The 25,571-nt window shown below is 41.8% G+C and overlaps 1 protein-coding gene across 1 annotated transcript in view; it reads left to right on the forward strand.

The window, feature by feature from the left end:
* Nucleotides 1–1,195: 1,195 nt before the first annotated feature.
* Nucleotides 1,196–25,571, forward strand: part of PAXBP1 (PAX3 and PAX7 binding protein 1) — a 43,463-nt gene continuing 19,087 nt past the window's right edge. Inside the window, exons 1-8 of the mRNA XM_066370326.1 lie at nt 1,196–1,664; nt 3,076–3,204; nt 15,050–15,226; nt 16,602–16,823; nt 17,599–17,702; nt 20,489–20,706; nt 21,209–21,398; nt 24,937–25,060. Coding sequence (XP_066226423.1) covers nt 1,316–1,664; nt 3,076–3,204; nt 15,050–15,226; nt 16,602–16,823; nt 17,599–17,702; nt 20,489–20,706; nt 21,209–21,398; nt 24,937–25,060 — 1,513 coding nt within the window. The 5' untranslated portion in view covers nt 1,196–1,315. The remainder of the gene's footprint in view (nt 1,665–3,075; nt 3,205–15,049; nt 15,227–16,601; nt 16,824–17,598; nt 17,703–20,488; nt 20,707–21,208; nt 21,399–24,936; nt 25,061–25,571) is intronic.

The following is a 25,571-nucleotide window of genomic DNA, read 5'->3' on the forward strand; positions in this document are numbered from 1 at the left end:
TTAGAGAAATTACAGATGCACCCATTGGAGCTAGCAATTCCAAATCTACTTCACCATTCAGATGTGACTTTATTTTTTAAGCTTTATTCTAGCATTGCTTATCATACCAAGGCTGGAAATAACATTAATATCAATCTTTAAGGTATGGATTATATAAATGATGGTACATTCCCCCACAATGGATCACTATACAATTGTGTAAAAGAGGAGACAACACTGTGTGTAGGCATGAACCAATCTCCCACTTATGTTAGTCAAAAAACGCACTGCTTCTTTCTATACTGTGTAAGAAAGGCAACTAAAAAATAAACATTTGCTTTTAAGTTCATTGAGTATCTCTGGAGGATCATGAGAAACTCTTAACGTTGTAGTAGACTGGATGGCTTCTAGAAACCAACGGGTTTTATTTCACTTTCTCAATGCCCTTTGTTACCTTCTGGGTTTGACACAGGAAATAAACTCATGTGTGCGCGCACATGCAAAGGAAAAGGCCCAAGTGTGGTGATGCCACAGGAAAGCCTGCGAGTTCGAGTTCAATCTCAGGGTCCAGTCCCCATTCCGGCCTCTCCAGTTAGGGCTGTCACCTCTGGGACGCAAGTCGGGAAGGTATCATAACCATCCGCACCCCCCAAGTCGACTTTCCTTAAAACGTTTCTGAAATTGGCTGTTTCCACTCCTCGGAAACCTAGCATTCTTCAGCAAGCACTAACGCACTTTGTTTTCATTGTGATGGAAAGGAGGGGGCTCAAACATTAGGGCGGATAACATTTACTCCAAGTGAAATGCAATGGTTCTGAACGCGCTCCGTAGCGACCGTGGCCATAGGACTTCCGATTCACAGTCCCGGGACCTACCACGCGGACCAATTTCCTTCGCCCCGCCCCGCCCTCCTTTGGTTCCTCCCCGGTCCCACCCCTCCTCCTGTCGCTCCCGCGCTCGGCCGGACGTCAGCTATCAGGGCCGCTGGTCGAAAGTGTGGAGGATGCGCTGCATCACCTTAGCCGGAGCTCACTACGTCCTGCGGTCTCTACGATCCTCTTTGTGACCCGTCGAATAGCACGCGAATCCCGGAGTTCCGTGCCAACAGTCCTCCATGCCGACAGAGGACAGTGCAGGGAGCTATCATTCTCGCGAGAAGCGCTGCGCTCTCTGCTAGTGAGGGAATGCGCGCATGCGCGCTCATGGGTGCGCGGTAGCGCCAGGGCAGACAGCACCGGGTTAGGGCTCCCAGTAGTGCGCGTGCGCCCTTGCGAGCTCGGCGCTGCCGGGGCCGCCGTGCGGGAGCGGGTGGGAGACCGCCGTGCGGGCCGCGGGAATGTTCCGAAAGGCCAGGCGAGTGAACGTGCGCAAGCGGAATGACTCGGAGGAGGAGGAGCGAGAGCGCGATGAGGAGCAGGAGCCGCCGCCGTTGCTGCCGCCTCCAGGCACTGGCGAAGAGCCGGGCCCAGGCGGCGGCGGCAGCGACAGGGCCCCCGGGGGGGAGGCGCTACAGGGCCCGGGGCCGCCGCTGCTGTCTGCGCTGACCCCGGGGCCCGGGGCGGAGGCAGGGGGCTGCTTCCCGGGCGGCACAGAACCCGGCAACGGGCTGAAGCCGCGCAAGAGGCCGCGCGAGAACAAAGAGGTGCCTCGGGCCAGCCTGCTGAGCTTCCAGGACGAGGAAGAAGGTAACCGCCGCGCTTGGGCCCGATCCCGGCACCCCGCCCCGGTCCCCGCACCCGGAACGCAGCGCCTTCCCGCCCGACCCACTGCACGCTTTCCCCGCCTCCGACTTGCTGCTCCGCGGGGGACGCGTTCCCGCGCCGCCACCAGTCCTTTTTTGAGCAATGCCACCTCACCGTCCGCCCGTGGGTTTCTGCTCCAAGGGGCAGCGGCGCGGACCGGCCTTGCGGAGCTTTTCCGACGGAAGTGAAGTGCCCCTGCGCTGCCTCTTTCCTGGCCATGAGTTTCAGGGGCTACTTGAGCTCGGTCCCTGGCTGCAGGCGGCCGGTTCCCCGAGCCCTCTGCAGGTCACCCACACCTCTTGGGTGCTCTGCCCGCACCTCCTTGACCGGAAGGCTGAGTTTGTAAACAGCCGTCGTACTGGGTCTGAGAACAGAAGCCTGGAGTTGGCGCTCTGGTTCTTAGTGATCTTGGGCCAGTCCCTTGCAGTCGCCGAGCCTCAGTTTCCCCATAAAAGTAAATAAGGGTCCAGATGTCCGGCTTTCCGTGTGTCGGCCTTCGGACAGTGGAGAGAGACGGTGTCATAAATATCCCAGGCAGTTTATCCCCTCCAGTAGGCTGCAGTCTGTTTAGATTTCTGATCGGAAACGAACCTTTCAGTATTTTGCTTTCCAACCAGTTCATTATATAACCCTTTATGTCCATATTATAAAATAAGAAAATAAGACAATTGGAAATGCTCATTTGTATCTTGATCTGAGATGCTTTCATGTTTCCAGTAAGGTAAGGTGCACACTTTCTCTTATGCCTTTCTGTTATTTTATTTTGTTTAAATGAGGAGGCCAGCCAGTTGTTTTGTTTTGTTTTTGAAGATGCCAAGACAGTTTAGTAGTGTTTGTGTTTGACTTTAATATTTTTATATCAGAGACGATAGGAACATTGTTAAAACTTGTTTTTTAAAGTGTTTTGTTTTCTGCTTAGTCTTTGAAGTGACTGTCAATCTGGGATGGATTTAGAGTTGCTGAAGTTGGACAGTTCTGTTAAGCACCTTCTGATTTTGGTTATTTTGTTTCAGATACCTTAGCAATTTGGTAATTTAAGTGCTTTCTCAATGATTCCCCCTCCCCCCCCCACCTCCTGACATAGATGATTTGAAAAGGACACCGAAAATCTTGTGCAGTTTACATGTTTTAGGCCTTAAAGTCATAAAACTCATATTATTCCAGATTAATTTATGAAGTTGACTTCAGTTTCTGAGAGCCTGTGATGTATTTAAAATACCTTCAAATTCTGTATTCATTTGGGGTGTATGAGTATATATCTGAAAGAATTCGAAAAGCACTAAGATTGTGTAAAAGGAGGGAAGAGTGTATCTGAAAATGGTTGCTACAAACTTCATTTGATTTCTTTTTCAAGAAAATGAAGAAGTTTTCAAAGTGAAGAAATCAAGTTATAGCAAAAAGATAGTGAAATTACTCAAGAAAGAATATAAAGAAGATCTTGAAAAATCGAAGATTAAGACAGAGCTCAACTCAGCAACTGACAGTAAGTACCAAAGTAATAGGATTCTTTTGAAAGGTCAGACCGAAAGCTCTTTCCCATACAGTTGAGTGGGTGTCTATGCATACTGTGAACTTGTTCAGTTGACTTTGTTTTTTTTTAAGGGTCTAAACTGAGTGATGATACAGTGTTGTTATTTCTAACACAATTGCAACATAAATGCATTTTAAAGAAGACAAAAGTCATGGCCCCTAGAATGTTTCTGCTGTGAAGTTAAATCTTCTTCCCATTTTCTTACCTGTGTCAGACTGGTGTTGAGCAGAGAATGGTTTCCCGCTGAATCCTGAGACACAGATTTATTCCTCTTTGAGTACTGTGCCAATTCCTGAATTTGCGTTTAATACACACTTTATGTTTCTCTGGTGGTATTGCACAGTTGGTTTAATTCTCAGCGTATTTCTAGGAAGGCCTTTAGTTTAATATTGCTTCCCACTCCTCGGTGTGGGGCACCGGCCCACATTGTATAAACATCACTCACCTTCTCTCATGACCAAAGCTGAAAGACTATGAGCAGTTATTTGTCTTTAGGAAAGTGGACCCATTGTACTGTGCTATGGTCTGCATTTTCTTGTGTAAATGCCCTAGGGAAATCTTTACTTTGTGTAATTAAAGCTAGTATAATTATTATTTCCCAATTTCTCAGCTACAGGTTTCTTGTGAAAGAAGTGTATCATTATATACAAATTTACAGTCTGATTTTGGAGACGCCACTTAAATGTATATTTTGGACCCACTGTACGGCAAATGTCCAATGAATTGCTGAAAGGGTAACTACACCTTTTTTTAAGATGCCGGAGAAGTGGAATTTGAAGCTAGATTTTTGATGATTTAAATTCCAAAAGGTGGAAGAGGAAGGGTATAGGGATATATTCAAAGATTAAAGTGACTAAAAGCTGTTTTGGAGAAGAGCAAGTACTCCTGACAGGCCAAAGCAGATGATTTGTGGAGGAAGCAGAGGTTTAGGGTGAAAGGTATGTTGTTGACAGATAGTGAAGGATGTTTAGTATCCAGTAAGGGATTTAGAGTTGCTGTGTTCACTGGCTTGCCAAAATAGTGACATGATAAATGCCTTTGTAACCCTAACCTGGTAACCTTGCGCAGCACCAGGAGAGATTGGAGGCCTGAAACACTTTACACGTAAGGGTCATCTTTGATTTGTTACTAGTGGATCAAAAAAACCTCAGTCGAGCAAGAGTGAGGCTTTTCCTAACTGGGAAATTGTGGACGAGTTTAAAATGTTTGCTGTGATGTAGGAGAAAAAATGGAAAGAAATCATCATTTGAGAAACGTTCCAAGGGAACAGTTGGCAGGTTTAGTGTGAGCTTTTGTGCCAGGTGACTGAGAGAATAATTATGTGTTGCATGCAGAAATAGGGAAGGCAGGTGGGAGGAGGAGTATTTTTAGGGGAACCGATTATCTTGGAATCGAGGAAACTGCTTCATTTTTTCAAGATCTCTTGAAAATCAACTGTATATGATGAAATAGTACGAGAAAGGTCAGGAAAAATGAGACCTGAGAAAGGAGCATTTACTGTTGGGTTTAAAAATCTAGGTAGGTACAAGGTTTGAGAGGCCATAATCCGTACCATTGTCTATCTTTCCACTTTCACGTAGCTCTCAGCAGATAACCCAGTTAACGTCCACTTTGAAGGTGGACTCTGAGATGTAGATTGTCATCATTGACCCTGAAAGGATGTTGCCTTGGAGCTCTTTCATTAATCAAGTCACAGTTCCAAAGTCTTTCTCCCACAACCCTCCTTAGATAGGCAGAGATGCATTACCTTCAAAACAAGGGTAGTATTGTCTTGAAAAACTATTTTTGTGTTACTCTTAAAAGAATGAGCTCACTTTTGCACTGAATTTAAGTGGAATAGCCAGTGACAGTTGGAGATATAGGTTTAGGTTTGTTGCTTATTAAGAGGATAAAACCAACAGTAAATGGAATTGATGAGGGCGCAGCATAAAGAAAATGTTTCTGAGAACCCAACCTCTGCCTGTCTGAGCATACACATAGAGGAGGATTTACTAAAGAGATGCAAGAATCCTAAAGGCTAATGGAGAAAAGACAGGAAAGTGTCAAGATGACGATGGTCGGTCACAATAAAGCAGTACCAGAACAGTTGAGAAAAGGAAGGACCAAGGAAGGGCTGTTGGCAGGGTTGCTCTGTTTTTTTCTGGAGGAGGGTATCTGACAAGACTGGTCTACCAGCCAAACTCTGTGCCTGTGAGAGGAAGTGTATAATGGAGCTGTGGCTGCAGCCATTAGGTGCTGGTGAACTTGTTGGAACAGGAGAACACAAAGGCCATTGCCGGGGTTAGTGAGGAAATGAAATAGAAGGCAGCTGGTCCCCACTACTTCTTTGAGAAGTTGGGCAAAGAGAGAGTGGAGGACAGTAGCTAGAGTGACCATTGGGGTCTGTCGCGGTCCAGCCACGACAGCTCTGTTACGGGGTCCTCTAACAGGAAAAGGTATAGAATTAAATAAATGATAGACAGAGAATTAAAGATATATACATACAGATGGATTCGGGAGGACCACACGGTGAGCAGTCTCTACTGCTCCTAAGCCGATGCAATGGCAGCCCCCAGAAGCTCATCTGTCTTTATTCAGGGAAAAAACGTGGTTCATTAGCAATTCAGTTATTTCCAAGACAACTCAAAGACAACCCCCACCATACCATTTAGGTCTAACTTTACACCAATAAAAAACTAGCTTCCGGCCTCTTCTGGAGAACATGGGTGGGATAAGCAATAATCAGGTATAGGTCTTTGTTAACTGGGCAGGTGAAATGGGTGGTTAGGCCCAGCACCTGTCCCCTAGATATAAAAACACCCTGTTTATATTTCGGTCCCCAACAGATCCCCCTTTTGTATTTATTAAAACTTCAAATTCGTGTGTTGTGATTCATACTCATTTGAATTCCCATGTTCGGATTTGGAGGTAGACTGGAAAAATATAAAATAAACAACAATATTAAAATCGCCAATGCTAACAGATACTATAACAAGTGTCCTAATACAATGAAGTGGTTAAAGCCTATTAGATTATCAAGCAAAGTCTTAACTAATACAACAGGATTTAAAATAAAATTCTTAGTCTTAAATGTCCTTAACATGTTAATGTAATTTCACCAAGTCCTTGTTGACACCACCACTACTTCATATTATTTGTAAATGTAACCCAACCCCACTTCAATCTGAGAAGTGTCCCAAGGAGCAGGAGTCACATGCATTCAGGAAAAGTCCACAAGGCACTGGAGTTGTGGTCACATTTCCATGCTTTGCAGCTAGAGTCCAAGTCCCAATGACCACTGCTTCTAGCTGGTAACAATTCAGGTAGACTGGAAAAGCTGTCTGTATGGAGATGGAGCTTCTGTTTTCTTTAAACTGGAAAGGTAAACCCAGGGTGCCTTTCCCTGGAGCCTTGCAATCTTGGTGTGGTGAAGAGAACCTGGGGATACACTATGCTGGGTGGCAAAGGTAAATTCATCTAAATTAGGAGCAAGTCCCAGCTTAAAATGGGCATGGGGCATTGAGGCAAGAGGAATAAAGGAAACACTAAATATTAAACAAAGCAGCAGAAAATAAGACTATCAACACCCACAACAGAGATCTTCAAGGGATGAATAAAAATCCGAATATTCAGGCAAGGCATAGTAAGTGGCCCTTGTGTCCATAAGAAATGAGATCAGTTTACCTGCTACTTGGAAGAAATACCCAGGCTCGTCCACAGCGACGTGAGATGGGCCCGATGGCCCTGGGCACCTTTAGTCTTCAGTGGTCAGCCCCAGTAGGCTGGCAAGGTCAGGTCACAGGTAGCCGGAGCAGGGCTGGAAGAGACTGAACCCTCCCTTGGAGGAGTGAGGGGCAGCTTACCTTCCAGTGTCCCTTTTTTTCACAGCAAAGGCATGTCCCTGGTGGGGGCAGAGAAGCCTGGCAGGCTTTAGCTCAATGACCTTCCTTTCCACTCTTGAAGCAGGGCCCTGATGTCCTATGAAGCCCCTTCAGGGCATTGGAACCTTTATGGGCGTATGCAAAGAGCTGGTATTTTGCCTGATCTCTTTTTGGGCTCTATCTGCCTTTTCTGTTCCTCTCTTGGTCACTATAGACCTTAAAAACCATGCTCAGAAGATCTTGTTGAGGAGTTTGAGGGTCCCCTATATAAACTTATTCCTTATATCTGGAGCTAATTGGAAAAAGACAAAAACAGCGTTATTATCTGGATAACAGATTTAACAGAGAAAGGGACGAGAGCATGGTAAAACAAGCCTTATACAATTGCTCTTGTGAAGTGAGTCTCTCATCCAGGGTCATGGTGTCTCACCAACCGTTCAGGAACCCATCGAGGAGCTTCAGCAGACCTAGGAAAAACACATATTCTTGGCCCCATAAGAGAACAGGGTCTGGCCTTTGCCAGATTCCTGTGAGTGGGTCCCTCCATCGCACTTCAGGGAAGGCTTTCCTTGTAGGATTCCAGAGTCTCTCATCTGCCAAATGACCCTGTACATCGGTATTCAGAAAATTTAAAGTAAAAAGAGCATGACAAAGAAGATTTGCAGGAGTTTGAGGGTATAATTCCCCCTTTTTAATTTTTTCTAATTGATTTTTAAGCGTTTGATGTGCACGCTCTACAATGCCTTGACCCCGGGGATTGTAAGGAATTCCCGTCTTTAGGTCAATTCCAAAAGTGACAAAATGTAGTAAATGCTTTTCCTACATATGCAGGAGCATTATTAGTTTTAATCAGTTTAGGAAATCCAATAATAGAAAATACATACAGACAATGAGCTATAACATGCTTAGCAGCCTCTCCTGTTCTGGCAAGAGGCTACTATAAATCCAGAATAAGTATCCACTGTAACGTGGACTGTTTGCCAAATGAAGGTATATGAGTAACATCCATTTGCCAAAGCTGTCCTGGTAGGAGTCTTCGAGGGTTACCTCCAAATGAAGGGACAGATTGTGTTTTAGGACATCTTGGACAGGATTTAGCAATTTGCTGTGCTGCTTCCCGAGAAAGTTGAAACTTTACACAGGGCTGCAGCGTTCTGGTGATGAATAGTATGAGACTGAATTGCTTGATTTGTCATGGTTACTCCAATAATTTTCTTTTGGGTAACTTGATCGACAAGGGCATTCCCTTGTGCTAAAGCTCCAGGGAGCATGGAGTGAGCTCGAATATGTCCTATAAAACATAGAGCTCTATTTTGACGTACAGTCTTTGAAGTAGGAGAAATTGCTGAAATAGTTCCTCATCAGCAGTTGTCCCTAAGACAGCAGTCTCAATAGTGGAAACAACTATAAGTAAATATTTGTTGTCTGTGTACAGATTAAAGGAGGAACATGGTAAATGCTGAAAAGCCATAATAACAGCATGTAATTCTACTCTTTGAGCTGATTTTAAGGTGACTGTTTCAGTATAAACTTGTCCATCAATTATTAAGCCCTGCTATTCCTGAGCTGGACCTATTAGTAAAAACTGGAGGCGCTTCAGGAATGGGCTTATTAACAGTTGTCTTAGGAAATACGAAAATTGAACTATTTTATCAGCTGGGTAGTGAGAATCAATTTGGCCTGTAAATTTTGCAAAAGCAATTTGCCATTTAGTGGAAGTTTCCCAGAGCCATTGTTGATCTTTTGAAAAAGGAACAATAATTATTTGAGGCTCAAAACCTATAAGTTGTAAAAGTTGCCTACGCTCCTTGATAATCAAGGAGGCAACAAGATCAAAATATGGAGATAAAACTTTCTTAGGAGTAACAGCTAAATGAATCCATTCAATAGGACCTGAAGCTTGCCACAATAGTCCTGTTGGAGTGTAACTCGAGGGACAAATTAATAAGGCAACTGATTCTTCAGGATTTATTCGTTTTAGTTGTGCTTGTTGCAAGGCTTTTTCTACAAGCTTTAAAGCTTGCTGTCCCGCAGCTGTAAGTAATCGAGGAGAAGCTGGTTCAGCCGAGCCTCTAAGAATATCAAAAAGTGGCTTCAGTTCCCCAGTAGTTAATTTCAAGGAAGGTCTAAGCCAATTAATATTTCCTAATAATTTCTGGAAATCATTCAAATTTTGCAAATGATCCGTCCTGATTTCTAATTTTTGTGGACGAATTTGTCCCTCAATAATTTGTGCTAAATAAGAGAAAGGCAAAGATTGCTGTACCTTTTCAGGAGCTATATAAAGTCCTGATTCTTTCAAAGAATATTCTAGTTGTTGTAGAATAGTCAGCACAGTGTCTTTATCTGGATTAGCAATAAGAATATTATCCATATAATGAATTATATATGCTTTAGGGTGCTGCCTTGTACTGGAGAGATAGCTTGAGCAACGTATTTTTGACATAAGGTAGGACTTTAGTCATACCTTGAGGCAAAACTCTCCACTGGTATCGCTCCATGGGAGCCTGAAAATTAAGTGAAGGAGCATTGAATGCAAAACGCTTGCAATCATGAGGGCTTAAATGAATAGTAAAAAAGCAATCCTTCAAGTCAATAATTACAAGGTGAAAATTCCATGGAATGGCAGTAGAAGGGAGTCCTAGCTGGAGAGGACCCATAATTTCCAGTCTTACTTATTTCTCTCAAATCTTGTAATAGCCTCCAGTTTCCTGATTTCTTTTTAATGACAAATATTGGCGTATTCCATGGACTATTAGATGGTTCAATGTGCCCAAGCTGTAACTGCTCTTGTTACAGAGCAGCTGCCTTAAGTTTCTCCTGAGAAAGGAGCCATTGGTCTACCCATACAGGACTGTCTGATTTCCAAGTAATTGGGTCTGCACAATGCATTATTGGGGTAGCAGGAGCTACCAAGGCCCCTCTGCTAAATTTTGATATTCTAACCCCTTAGTGGGCAAAAATTCCTGGTCAAGCATCTGACTACTAACTAAACTATTAGGACTGACAAGCAGCGCTTCCATATTTTTTAAAACATCTCTACCCCACAAATTAACTGATAATCCAGGGAGCATATAAGGCTGAAAAAGTCCCGAATGACCTCTATCTTTCCATTGTAAATAACTAGAACTTTGCTGAGGGTATTTACTTATATACCTTGTAATTCTGTGGTTGCTGCATGAGTGGGCCAGGAAGGAGGCCAATGTAGCTTAGCAATAACAGATACATTAGCTCCAGTATTTAAAAGTCCTTTAAATTTACGTCCTTGTATTATTAGTTCCATTTCAGGGCGTTCCTGACCTATTTTTCTAATCCAGTAGGCAGCATCAGTGGAACCAAATCCTTGATTCTCTCGGGGTCCCTTTTGCAGGGTTTGGCCCTGTCTTAAAAGAGGTGAAGGGATTAATTGAGCAATTTTCATGTCAGGGGAAATAGTGATTATATTCCTCAGAGTGTGAGCCATTACTTTAATTTTCCCTGTATAACCTGAATCAATTACTCCAGGGAGAACAAAAAATTCTCTCATAGTTAAACTACTTTTGCCTAATAAGAATCCTACTGTGTTACTAGGAAGTGGCCCAAAAATTCCAGTGGGTATAGCTTGAGGTCCCATCTCTGGAGTTAATATGAATTGGGAGGTGGGACTGAGGTCTAGTCCTGCACTGCCTGTTGCTGCCCAAGACAATTGGGCAATGTTTGGCCTGCTGGAATCAGAATTTGCTGAGGAAACACCGGCATCGCCCCTATTGTTTGATGGGGCTGGGGAGGGCCCCACTGTCCGTTCCTCTGAAACACTTGCCCTTTGGCAGTATATTTAGACTTATATTCATTTGCCCAATGTTTCCCTCTCCTACAGAGTGGGCAGAGGTCTGGAGTTTTAGGAACTGGCTGCCCATGAATAGGAGGCTGAGGCTGATATCCAGGGGGAGTAGGGCAACTTTTAGCAAAATGTCCCACACCCCCGCATTGGAAACAAGGTCCATGAGCAGCAGTACTTTCCTGGCTTTCCTTTTTTCGTTTGTTTTGCCTTTTATCAAAATATCCTGGAATTCTTGCCTTAGCATCTGTGGTAAAAGCAAGCCCTTACATGTATGAAGTCCCAACATTGGCGCATATTCTGATATAGTCCTCTATATCACCCTTCTTGAGGTGAGGCCGAAGTGCAGCCTGACAAGCCAAATCGGCATTCTCATACACTAACTGCTTTATTAGAATCTTTCCTACGTTTTTATCCTCTACTATTCTTTTGATTGCTTGAACTAGCTGTGAAACAAATTCTTGAAATCGCTTGTCTGTGCTTTGTCTAATTTTACTAAATTCTTCCGTTTTTGCCCCTGGTGTAGGCAGCCATTTCCATTGCCTTTGTGGGTATCTGATTAATTATATCATAAGTAGTTAATTGATACTTTAATTGAGTTGCCATATGGGCATATTGTCCTTCTCCAGTTAACATATCTATAGTAACAGCAACCTCCTCTTGCTGGTTTTTCTCATCCTGCTCCACAGCCTTTTCATGAACGTCTGACTTCCACAGCAAATAATCACCTCCAGAGAGACAAGCCAGTCATTTGGCGGAAGAGCCTTTGCACTAATAGTATCTAATAAACCAAGTGTAAAAGAGGCAGTAGGCCCATACTGAGCACAAGCAAGTTTAAGTTCTTTCAGAGTTTTAAAAGGTACAGGTTTATGTTCTCGCACTAATTTTCCTTCATCATTCTGTCTTTCTACAACAGGAAAACAGGTAAAGCCATTTATTGTTTCCCCTATATTTCGAGCCTGGTCTATAGATAGTTGGAGCTGGGATTTTCCAGATTTTGAGCTATAGACTCTGGAATTAGCCTGATAAGGGTACGGAGGAGCAGAGGGTTGAATGTAGGAAGGAGCCAAGGGTGGCGGAGGCTCCGCAGTTAAGGCAGCCATAGCCACAAAGTTTTTATCCCCCGGGTCATCCTCAGACTCCAAGTTCTCATATTCACATTCCTCTGTGTCCGGCTTGCCCTGATACTCTTCAGACGTCCATTCATCCTCATGTGGAAACATTTCTACAAAAAGGTCCCTTATTTTTGATCCTAGTATTCCCATAGTTATTTACTCCCAAATTATTACTATACTCTCCCCCCACACTGTACTTAAAAGCTCCACTCTAAAAGCTTTAACTTACTTCATGTGCTCACTTCTGGGGGAGTTCCATTACCTCTCCGCTTTCCCTTTTTCAATGGCCCCACGTATGGGCGCCAATTGTCGCGGTCCAGCCACGATGTCTGTTATGGGGTCCTCGAACAAGAAAAGGTATGGAATTAAAGATATATACAAAAAGATGGGTTCGGGAGGACCACATGGCGAGCAGTCTGTACTGCTCCTAAGCTGATACAATGGCGGGCCCCAGAAGCGCATCCCCCAGAAGCTCATCTGTCTTTATTCAGGGGAAAAACGTAGTCCATTAGCAATTCAGTTATTTCCAAGACAACTCAAAGACAACCCCCACCATACCATTTAGGTCTAACTTTACACCAATAAGAAACTAGCTTCCGGCCTCTTCCGGAGAACATGGGTGGGATAAGCAATAATCAGGTATAGGTCTTTGTTAACTGGGCAGGTGAAATGGGTGGTTAGGCCCAGCACCTGTCCCCTAGATATAAAAACACCCTGTTTATATTTCGGTCCCCAACGGGTCAGAAGCCTGTGTCTGGAGACTGACAAGGTAGTGAGAATATTTGTGAGAGCCAGTTACCTCAAGTAGTACTAAAAGTGGAGTTGAGAGCACAAGAGAAGCCTAGAAAAAGGGTATTTGGCATCTCTTTGTATAAAGATGTTTGAAAGCATAACGCCTGAGACTACTGACAAAAATTCAGCTATCACTGTGTTTTAGACTAATATTGACTCAGTCACAAGCAAGTACTGTACTTATGAACTTAACGAAACATTGAATTTTTTAAAATCTGAGCATATCTGAGCTGGTCAACCTTTTGTGGTTCTGTTTTGTCTATTAAAAGCCATTGATTTAGTGTGAATTGAGAGCTTAAGGAAGTAGGTATTTTTTGACTCATCTAACCATACACATCTGATAAAGTAAGCTCCAAAATCTCATAGTCTCAGAATGCATTTCAGAAGGAAGTGTATGGTTAACAAGGTAGGAAGGTAACAGGAAAAAATTTAAGAGCCTAAAATGGAATGTTCTAACTCTCAGTGAAGTTAAGGGGCAGGTGGGTGGTGGTGGTAGTGGTGGTATTGTCTCTGGAACTCTTGTTTAGGGGAGAGAATATGGCTTGAGAAGAATAGAGAACTTTTATTTTACCATATTTCCCCATGTATAAGATGCATATTTTTTCCAAAAATTTGGGGTCTAAAAACTGGGTGCATCTTATACATTGGTTGTAGATTTTTTACTTGCATTTCCCGCTTTTTCACGCTTGTATGAATTTTATGATGAATGAACTTGAGTTCAATAACTTTATGTAATACATTTTTTTCCAAATTTTGGGCCCCCAAAATAAGGTGTGTCTTGTACATTGGAGCATCTTATACATGGGGAAATACGATACTGTCATTATATTCATTGTACCTATTGTGTACATTGCCAGATTCAAGTGCTTCAAGGTGGAAAAAGTTTTGGTTTGCTTAATGTTTTCCTGGGACAAAGGATGTGATATAGGACTCTTAGTTATAAGTAAAGTAAACCACTGGGTATAAAGTAAACAATGATAGTCCTTCGAAACCCAGCGGCAGGAGAGCAGTCTTGAAACTGGCCTTGGGAATGGCCTGAGAATTAGAACTCAGAATTGGAGAACTCTCTTCTCTCTCCCCATGGTGGAATATGGCCACTGCACAGCTCCCTTCCTGGCACATACATGGCTAGTCTTAGTGCCACCTAATCGCTGACTTGTCTCTCTGTCCCAGTTCTAGATTACCAGGAAGAGAATCAAGTTGTCTCTGCTTTGGTCGAAAATTTATTCTTAAATATTTAGTCATGGCGGTGGGGTCAGGGTTGCACAGTGTAAATGACAAATGGTTATGACTAAGAAGATATCCCTAAAGCCATTTATTACAGAGAGATTTAGCTGTTCCATGAACTTGATTCTTGATAAGTGGTGCCTGGAATGGGCTTAGTGTTTAATGAAATACTGACATAGAAAATGAAATGATGTACCCTGGCTGGATAGCTCAGTTGGTTAGAGCAGTGGTCCCCAACCTCTTTTGGACCATGGACCGGTTTAATGTCAGAAAATATTTTCACGGACCGGCCTTTAGGGTGAGACGGATAAATGTATCACGTGACCGAGACAAGCGGCAAGAGTGAGTCTTAGATGGGTGTAACAGAGGGAATCTGGTCATTTTTTAAAAATAAAACATTGTTCAGACTTAAATATAAATAAAATGGAAATAATGTAAGTTATTTATTCTTTCTCTGCGGACCGGTACCAAATGGCCCACGGACAGGTATCAGTCCGCAGCCCGGGGTTTGGGGACCACTGGGTTAGAGTATCATCTAGACGCACAGAGGTTGCCAGTTAGATTCCCGGTCAGAGCATATACAGGAACAGTTGTTCCTGTCTCTCTCTTGCTCTCTCCCTTTCTCTCTCTAAAATCAATAAAATAAACACTAAAAATACAAAATGAGTGATGCTTCAAAGATCTACCAAATAGTCCCCTATGGGAGTTTGGAAGAAGAAACAGTTTATTATAATAAATTAGCAAAATTTTGATAAAATTAACTAAAGTGGGATTGAACAGGACCTCAAATGCAGCCATCTGTCCCATGTATTATTTTTATCTCACAATTATGTCTGTTGTGATATTTCATTTTCATGCATCAGTGATCTGAGATTTTTAGAAATAATTAAAATAGTTCAAGCTTTAATGAATTGAGCCCATAATCAAAAATATCTCTTTAATTTATGGATTTTGTTTTAAAATCATTTTATTTTTCAAAAATGTAGGTGAAACAGCTTTGGACAAAGCAGGGCATGTTAAGGATGCAGGTCAAGAAGACGGAGTTGTCATCAGTGAGCATGGTGATGAAGAGATGGAGATGGAGAGTGAGAAAGAGGAAGAAAAGCCAAAGGCCGCTGGAGCCTTTTCAAACGCTCTGTCCTCCCTGAATGTGCTGCGTCCAGGTGCGTGCTGCGTCCAGGTGCATGCTCGCCCACAGGAGGGGCCTTTGAAGATCCTTGTTAGGAGGATTCGTTAAGTGGTGTTCCTTATGTTGTCCTGTTTGAAGCCAGGGTGTCTCCTTTTGCAAGCATGCAAAGTGAGAGAACTAGAGACTCCCGGGTTCACAGGATCCAAAACAGGCAGGCAGTTGTGTCACCAAAGCAGTTGTGGACTTCAAGTACGTTGGTAAATGGTCCTGAAGTCTTTTTATGTATTTCAGGTTAAGATTTAAACTCTTTTAGAACAGCTACTAAAAGCAAAAGTAGCTGCTATTTTTTCTACACTTCCTTCATTTTTTATGTTTCTATAGGAAATAGTTTGCAGATCTCTTCACTATTTAATCAGCTTTTGAATAATTAAGTGCTTAGTAGTGAAATTTAAATTATAAAGAGGTATCATTTAACATTTATAAAATTTAAAAATGCTTACTCTGGGCCGGTAAAGTTGTAAAAAAATATATTTATAGATCTCATGGCATTCTAATTGGTACAGTCCTTAAGCTGTTTGGCAATGCTTTCAGATGTTCTTGACCCTGTAATTTCATATCTACACATTTATTCCAAGGCAAGAATGTTTTCATTGCAGTAGTATTTGCAGTGAGAAAAATTTAGAAATGTTGGAAACTATGTAGTCAGAGAGGAATGGTTTAGTAAATTAAGGTACATTTACAGTAACAGATACTACATAGCTATTAAAATAACAATTTGACAGGTAGGAAGGTTTTTTTACTATAGGTAAAAAGGTCAATTAATTTAATTATGTAGTAAATAATGCTTTATCTGTTAGAAGTTGTAAAGCCATTAAAAATTATATTTACATCAAACAGTAATAAGGAGAAAAACTTATGTTTTAGCATGCAGAAAAATTAAATACAGGATTATGTAGTCAATATGTTTACAAGTGAAGCTAAAACTACTTGCCAGAAAAATGCACTGTAAATCTATAGTGTTGTTTGGGGTCGTGCGGTATGGGTTCCTTTTAAATTTTTATTTGTTTTCCAGTTTAGTAATATGATTTTACTACTTAAATATTAAAAAAATAACAAAACTGCTTTTGGTTGATTCTGCATCACACACACACACACAAACACACTTGCTCTTCCCCAAGTTGCTATTCTGTATTCTTTTTAGTTTCCTTAGTGACTTTTAGTTTTGATTTACACTAAATTGAAGATAAATCAGTTGAGTTGCAGGCATGGTTTGGGCAGGGCCGCCAGCAGCTGGCATTGGAACATCATCACTGTGACAGGGCTCTCGGTGAGGCTGTCTTCCCTATATAGTTTCAGGAAGGTAAAGTTTCACACCTGACACACAGGTAACTCTTCCCATTGGTCTCCAGGAGAGATCCCGGATGCAGCTTTCATCCATGCTGCGAGGAAAAAGCGGCAAATGGCCCGGGAGTTGGGAGATTTCACCCCGCATGACAGTGAGCCCGGCAAAGGCCGCCTTGTCCGAGAGGATGAGAATGATGCCAGCGATGATGAAGATGATGATGAGAAACGCCGCATCGTGTTTTCTGTGAAAGAAAAGTCACAAAGACAAAAAATTGCTGAGGAAATAGGTAACTTGATTGAGTAGCATAGTAAGCCCATTACATTGCTGTTACAGTCTGTTGCTAATTGTATAGTCCTTAAGCTATTTGGTGATGGTTTCAGATGTTCTTGGCCCCATAATTCCATATCTAGAAATTTATCCCAAGGAAAGAATGTTTTCATTGCAATATTATTTTCAGTGAGCAAAATTTGGAAATTTTAGAAACAGTATATAAGTCGTAGAGGAATGGCTTAGTAAATTAAGATACATTTACAATAAGAGATATTATATAGCTATTAAAATAAATTATTAAATGTGGTTTGATAGTGAAAATAAATAGTTGAATAAAGAGCACCTACTGTTAGCTATGTTTAATGTCAGAGGACTTTCCTTGCTTGGACACAAATGTCTTACAGTATTAGAATTTAATGAAAACTATAACATGATTAATTGAGTACTTCTGTGGCTGGTATAGTACTAAGCACATTACACACATACATTTGTGTCGTCAGCTCAGCATTCTTTGGAGACATTTGGTTTTGTTATTCGCTTTGTGGAGCTGATGTCAAGCTCACAGGGATGAGGAAACCTGTCCAAGGTTTTAACCATGGCATTAATGCCACCTTTTGCTTCAAGGGATACTGAGTATAAGACAAGCAGAGTTAGGAGCATTGAGTGAGACATTTTAGTGAGGTTGCGTGAATACCAATAGATTAGCTTAGTTTTTGTGAACTGTCAGGCTAGCACCTTTTCCCTTCCTGCTTCCTGGCATTACTGACTTGTCTCTGCTGCTGTGGCTATAGGCATCGAGGGGAGCGATGATGATGCGTTAGTAGCTGGAGAGCAAGATGAGGAGCTCAGCCGCTGGGAGCAGGAGCAGATAAGGAAAGGAATCAACATCCCTCAGGTGAGAGCAATGGCTACACTTTCAAAATGAAAAGGTAAATTTAAGAAAAAGTAAATTTTCCTTTTTTCTTCTTTCCCAAGTGAAAGGAGGGGTGATAGACAGATTCCCGCATACGCCCCAACTGGGATCCACTTGGAAACCCCCATCTGGGGCTGATGCTCTTCCCATCCAGGGCCATGCTCACAGCTGAGCTATTAGCACCTGAGGGGGAGGCTCCATGGAGCCACCCTCAGCGCCTGGAGCCAGTGCACTCGAACCAATTGAGCCATGGCTATGGAGGGGAAGAGAGAGAGAGACAAGGGGAAGGGGGAAGCAGATGGTCACTTCTGTGTGCCCTGACTGGGAATTGAACCCAGGACATTCACTTGCCAGGCCAGTGCTCTGCCACTGAGCTAACTGGCCAGGGCCAAAAAGTAAATTTAATAAAAGTAAAGAAACCTTTTTTTACCTGTTTTGTTAAAGTTAAAATATTGCATATTGAAATGAATCTTGGTCATTTGCTCAGGTCACATAATTAAAAAAATTACATAGCTCTGGTCAGCTAGCTCAGCAGTAGAGTGTCGGCCTGACATGTAGAAGTCCCAGGTTCAATTCCCAGCCAGGACACACAGGAGAAGTGCCCATCTGCTTCTCCACTCTTCCTCTTCTTCTTTCTCTCTGTATCTCTCTTCCCCTGCTGCAGCCAAGGCTCCATGGAGCAAAAGTTGGCCCAGGCACTGAGGATGGCTCCATGGCCTCCACCTCAGGCGCTAGAATGGCTCTGGTTGCAACAGATCAATGCCCCAGATGGGCAGAGCATCACCCCTTAGTGGGCATGCCGGGTGGATCCTGGTCGGGCGCATGCAGGAGTCTGTCTCTGCCTCCCTACTTCTCACTTCAGAAAAATACAAAAAAAAAAAAAAGAGAGAGAGAGAGAGAAAGAAAGAAAGAAATTACATGAAGTTATGTATCCAGTAAGCTTTTTAAAAATTTTTGATTGATTGATGGGACAAAAAGAGCAAAACATTGATTTGTGTTCCACGAACTTGTGCATTCATTGGTTGACTCTTTTATGTATTCTGACCAGAATCAAACCCGGGTATCTAATAAACTTTTAGAACAGCGGTTCTCAACCTGTGGGTCGTGACTCCGGTGGGGGTCGAACGACCAAAACACAGGGGTCACCTAAAACCATCGGTTTTTATAATCAATAGGTGAAAGAATATCTAGTTTCTTAGAACAATGTTTCTCAAGATGGTTCTTCAACCAGCAGCATCACATATAATCTGGGAGCTTGTGAGAAATGAAAATTCTCACCTTCCCAAAACCTAGAGAACAGGAAACTGTCAGGTTGGGTCCTGCATTTAATGAGCCCCTCTAGGTGATTCTGAAGCACACTCAAGGCTGACAACTACAGTGTAGTACAAGGTTTCTTTCCTGGATAGCTTATTTTTTTCTGACTTTAGAAATTATTTATAGAAGATGGGTTTCTCTTACTGTAAATGAAAAATGCCTTCCTAAATAGTTAGAACATTTGTTTCATGGAAGTGAGTTGTGCAGTGGAAATGCTACATAAATGGAAGCCTTTGTTAATCGCGCATGTGGTAGAGGAAGGCCTGGCCTGAGTGTGAACAGTCTTGGTACTCCTCTGCTTATCAGTTTATTCTATAACTGTAACTGGTAACTTTTCTTCTGATGATAAAATAGTGGACTTGGATTATTATTATAATATTGTTATTTTTTATCAAGTGGGAGGCAGGGAGGTAGAGAGACAGGTGCCTGCATGTGCCCCAACTGGGATCCATCCTGCCACCCCCGTTTGGGGCTGATGTTCTGCCCATCTGGGGCCGCTGCTTTGTTGCTGGGCAACTGAGCTATTTTAGTGCCTGAGGTTTGGCCATGGAGCCATCCTCAGTGCCTGGGATCAGTTTGTTCATTCGAGCCATGGCTACCGGAGGCGAAGAGAGAGAGAGAAAAAAATTGGAGAGAAGGGGAGGGGTAGAAAAGGAGATGGTTGCTTCTCCTGTGTGCCCTGACCAAGAATTGAACCGGGGACTTCCACACTCTGGGCCAACTACCATTGAGCAAACCAGCCTTACCCAAAAATAACTTGGATTTTTTTTTATTTTCTGTATTTTTCTGAAGCCGGAAACGGGGAGAGACAGTCAGACAGACTCCTGCATGCGCCCGACCGGGATCCACCCGGCACGCCCACCAGGGGGTAACGCTCTGCCCACCAGGGGGCGATGCTCTGCCCCTCCAGGGGCATCGCTCTGTTGCGACCAGAGCCACTCTAGCGCCTGGGGCAGAGGCCGAGGAGCCATCCCCAGCGCCCAGGCCATCTTTGCTCCAGTGGAGCCTCGGCTGCGGGAGGGGAAGAGAGAGACAGAGAAGAAGGAGAGGGGGAGGGGTGGAGAAGCAGATGGGCACTTCTCCTGTGTGCCCTGGCCTGGAATCGAACCCGGGACTTCTGCACGCCAGGCCGATGCTCTACCGCTGAGCCAACCGGCCAGGGCCTAACTTGGATTATTTTTAATGTCCCTTCCAGCTCTTTGATATTTTGTTTTTCTGAAAATTATTAGAAATAAATCCAGTAATCCTATAAGAGTTAGAACATTTATCTAGCCCTACTTTATTTGATTTTGAAGAGCTCTAAATAGTTATTTTAATGACATACTGTTTGGGAAATGGGTATAATTTTTGCTGTTAGGTTTTTTTTGTGTGTGTGTTTGTCTTTTAACTCTAAAGGGTTATTCTTTTCAAAGTTTCAGCTACTAGTTTTCATATATATCCCATTTCTTTTCTAGGTTCAAGCCAGTCAGCCCAGTGAAGTGAACGTGTACTACCAGAACACTTACCCAGCAATTCCTTACGGGTCCTCCTACGGCATTCCATACAGTTACACGGCCTATGGATCCTCTGATGGCAAATCTCAAAAACCAGATAATACAGCCCCTTTCAAAACTCCCAGTAATGAGATGACTCCCGTTACTATTGATTTGGTAAAGAAACAGCTTAAAGACAGGTAGGGCAGACCAGCTTCTTAAAGACCTGTCCTCTAGCTTTGTGTTCCTCAGCCGCATGTAGTCTGGGGTAGCAGACTCAGCATATCAGCACGGAAGACTCACTGGCCATCCTCAAAGCCAAACAGAAGATGACTTCATTCTTTGCTCTGCTACCTCCTTGGATGACTGTGGAAACCTCGAAAAGTTTTAAAAATGCCACTCGATGACCTTGTTGAATGAAGACAGTTCTGAGTTTGCACCTCTTGGACTCTGAAAAAGTGTAGTCAAGATATGGGGGGAAAGCAGAACAGTGAGATTTTGGTTAGCCCACCAAGTAACTAATGATATCTATAAACTGCTACTTTTTTTGAGAGAGAGAAAAGCAGTACAGGTGAAGAGATATCATTCCCAAGTATTTTGTATTTTTATAGTGGAACTAAATGCATTGTAATGTTGCAAGAGTCCTGACAGCATAGACTTTGGGGTGTAAATGTGTCATATTTATCCTTTTCTTTTCTGAAGGTTGGACTCCATGAAAGACGTGCACAAAACAAACCGACAGCAGCACGAGAAGCACCTGCAAAGCCGCGTGGACTCCACCAGGGCCATTGAGAGACTAGAAGGGTCTTCTGGGGGTATTGGTGAACGGTATAAATTTTTGCAAGAAATGCGAGGGTATGTCCAAGACTTGCTTGAGTGTTTCAGTGAAAAGGTAAGAATGCAAAAATATTAATCTCTTTGAATAGGGCAAAATTAAGAAGGTCTAGACGGCTTTGTGTAGATCGTTTCTGTATTTCTCAGAATATATCCACTGAATTTGACTTTAGAAGTGATGAGAAGTCAGGCTTTATTTTCTTCACTTCCTTAGTGGCATGGTATCTTGGGGGCAAATACACTGCCTTTGTTGAGAACAAAAAAGTAACTCAGCACATTTGAATAAGATACTGGCAAGTCCTGCCTTAATACAGTGTTAGAGGATTGGCCTGCCCTGGATTGTTAGATTATAAGAGACTCGTCTGATGGGATTTTCTTTTTTATGGTTTAGATCTAAACTTAATCTTTAAAATTGTTTAAAGTAATTTCAAATATGTATGAAGTTGAAAAATTTTATTAGTTTTTATTTTTTATCCTGAAGTTGCTCACCATTGCTGCAAATAGATTCATCTAAATAAGCCTATGCTTCATCCATGTCAGAAACCATTTATTGGCCATAATTTCTTTTAAGGTCTCTTTTCTTCCAAGTTCTTTTTTAGTATTTTAGTTAGAATTTTAGTATGAAGTTCAATTTTTCTTCAGTATGATTTTTTTTTTTTATAATTAGCTGCATTGAGAAACCCTTTTCTTCTCAGACAGCCTCTTAATTGATTCTTTGTCTTTAAGATAAGTGTTATTGTTTGATGAGTTGGTTTATAAGCATTTGTGTATTTTACAGCCTTATCTTTAAAAAAAAGTTCAAGCTTTGACTGTATCCTGTCTCTGAATTTTCAAATGTTGCAGGATTAGAAGGCACATTTTCCCTCTTTTTTTGCTGTGTGGATATAGTATAGAATCTGTAAGCATATGTTATGTTCAGATGAGTATTTTGACTTTTTGTCATCTTATTAATATGATTACTTCTGTACCCTAAAGCCATGGGCTGGGAAAAGAACCCTGCTAGACTGTGTCTTAACCGGTGGGCTTTAATGAGTCCAGCTGGGCTGTGGTCAGATCCAGGCTGAGGTAGTGCTCAGCAGTCCCCTCTGTAGGACTTATCACGAACTGGTCCTTACCAGCTGAGCTCGGGTGTACCTCTGAGGCAGACCAGAAGCATAGGGTGACATAGTACAGGGCAGGAAGGCAACGCAGGTCTGCCTCTGTGCAGATGGGGCCAGCGTCAGCTGCCAGTAGTGTTTTTCCTGCTAGTGAAGCCATTGATCCCAGCAGATGGTGCGAGCTATCTACAATCCTTCTGAGACTGGAGAAAGAGGGTCTTTGTCTTAAACCATACATGTAAGTGAGGTCCCTGGGGAGCTGTCTTTTGGCCTTTGCTTTGGAACTTACTCTAGTAAACTTTACATGCTCCTGATTGCAAACTGAACTCTTAAAAAGTATTGACAGTAATATCATCAACTAGATTTACGAAGAGACTACTAGGACTTCTAGTTCATGTAGTTTTCAATTTGATACTGATAGTCAACTTTATAAGTAATTAGCAGTGTGCTTCTTTGCTTGATTGCTCTGTTCCTAGTGAAGGCTACTTCAGATTATGCTGACAGGATTCAGAGTTGCTTAGACCACTGTTGCTGGAACAGATCTTAGACTTTATATGATATACAGTAACTACATTTTAATAAAAAAGGTAGATAATTTCTCTTTTAAAGATGAGTATTTTATTTCATTTTACATTTTCATATACGTTCAATTTTTAGGAGACCTGCTAAATGCATGAATAATGTCATAAATTATCATCTAGGAAATAGGAATACTTGAATAGATTTGAGTATATTCATTTTTGTTACACTATAAAAATATTTCAGGGTAAGACCATAAAAAGATAACCATTCCTTTATTTTTTTTCTTTTGTTATAAAAGTTTAAGTGGTTTTGAACTTAAATTTTTAATTATTTGCAGATTATTTTAACTTTCCTTTGTTTTGTTTCCCTGTAATCATCTTCTTTCTTGTGTTCTTCGCCTTATAGTTGGTCTTGAAATAATTAAAATCAATAATAACAGTTTTGAGTTGGAGAGGGTAAAGAAAATGTTCAGGTGCATCTCTTGAGATAAATTCATTTTGTTAGGAAGCATAATGGGAGCTTAAAGTGTGTCTTAGGCTTTCAGTCTCAGTAGAGTTTCTCTGGGCTTTGTTAAAGGCGTTTCAGTTACCTGTGCAGGACGATTACATTATCAAAATTGTAACTAAATTGAATAGTTCTGTGAAATGTAACCTCAGGTAGAGGAACATGAACAGTCCCCAGAACTAAAGGGATGCCCCTTGGGTACATAGGTGTATTTGTCTTCAGTTCTGCGTGGTTTAAAGCAGCGAGGAGGCAGGGAATGGAAGTCACAATGATACTACAGTGAATGCTTAAATGTTAAAGATAGTCTCTGGGCTCAGCTGTATAATAATCAGTACAGATTTGGGGACATTGCTGCCCATAATATGGCATATGAGAGAATAACTCCATCACTTTGCCCTTTCTGTGAACATTTGCTGCTTTGCAATGGGATCATGCAAGTGTGTACAATTGCTCTTATTACAGACATCTTTGTGTTCCACCTGCCTTTTTATTCTCCATTCGCAGTCTGTTCAGCTCAGGAGGCTGCTATAGCATTTGGTGCCACTGTTCCCACTCTTAACTAATGTGTTTTCCATTTGCACTGACCACCAGGAAACTAGAATTTCTGGGGGTTTCCTCAGGTATGTGTAGTGGTTGTTAGTGTTTTGTGACAGTTTCATAACATTTGGTTATAACATAAGGTTATGAAAAAAATGTTTTTTCTCTTTTTTCTTCTTTCTTTTTACGTTAGGTCACGTTCTGTAAGCTTTTGTATTTTGTATGAGCCACATCGGTGCTTAGCCATGGACTGTAACCTGGAAAAACTTAGCAACTTTGTCAAATGACAGTTCATGTGAAGAATTTTATTATATTACAAAATATGGAAACATTTCTGTATTTGATGAGAATAGCTTTCTGAGTTTGATTTCAGACCAGTTAGTGACAGGAATTTTATAGCCTTATTAATGTGAATAAATGCAGTTTACATTTAAAATGTGTAATAAAGGTGCAAAGTGTGAGTGGCCAAGCAGTTTAGGTGTCTGAAATTAGGCAGTCAGTAGATTCCTTAGCCAACTCAGAGGGCCATTGCAGTTTTTGGCATCACTGTGATAAATGTTTATTTTAAATTACAAAAATTGCAAGGCAGATGCTGCTTCTAGAAAGGTAAAAATGGACTTTAAGAGATAGCCAAGTGCTGTATTCTAAAAGAAAAGCAGTAAAACTTGTGATATTTTCTTACATTCAAGTGTTAAGTTTCCTAACCAAACTTTTTTCCAGTAACTAGGCACCAGACATGATAGCTCTGTATATGGATAAAAGAAGTGATGTTTCCTAAACATCATAAAACTGAATGGCTATTTGTGTCCCATTGGGAATTCATGATTATTCTGTCAATAGAGGGTGCTTTTTCAGAAATCCGGAAATAGTACGGAACCCTCAAATAAATCAGCAGCTGAGGAGTTTGGTGTTACGGAGTGTGTTGTATTTTCACAGGTGCCACTGATTAATGAACTTGAATCAGCAATACATCAGCTGTACAAACAGCGAGCTTCCCGCCTTGTCCAAAGACGACAAGATGATATTAAAGATGAATCTTCGGAGTTTTCAAGCCATTCAAGTCAGTCCATCTTGAAGGTTTTTATTATTCATTAAACAACCTTGTTTACTTAGTACAGCCTAATTGAAAATTAGAGATCCCAAGCATCTTTTTTTCAATAAATGAATTCCCTTGCTCTTGTGTCAAGTAGATCTAAAAATTATCACAGCATTTATTTGAGTTCTGTTTAAGAAACTACAGCTTCACAAAGGAGCTGAAAAATGTACTAATTTGCTATCAGTCTTATTTTCTTTGGGCTTATTTTTTTTATTCTTCAGTTAGAAAAGACATTACAGTGTTTTATCTTAAAACCACTGTCTGTTTGGCTCTAATTGATTTTATCCCCCATTTTCATCCTGTTGATAACACCAAGGCAAATGCTATTGTTGATCACAGTAAAAGACTGAGTTTAGGGACTGGGGGATTTTGGGGGGCAGAGGGGTTTTATTCCATAAATGAGTTTTGAGCTATACCCCTTGGAGAAGCAAAATTTTTTGTATCTTGCAGTTTGTCTTATATACTATACTAGGGA

The sequence above is a fragment of the Saccopteryx leptura genome, chromosome 2 (assembly GCF_036850995.1).
Source record: "Saccopteryx leptura isolate mSacLep1 chromosome 2, mSacLep1_pri_phased_curated, whole genome shotgun sequence".
Classification (NCBI taxonomy): Eukaryota; Metazoa; Chordata; class Mammalia; order Chiroptera; family Emballonuridae; genus Saccopteryx; species Saccopteryx leptura.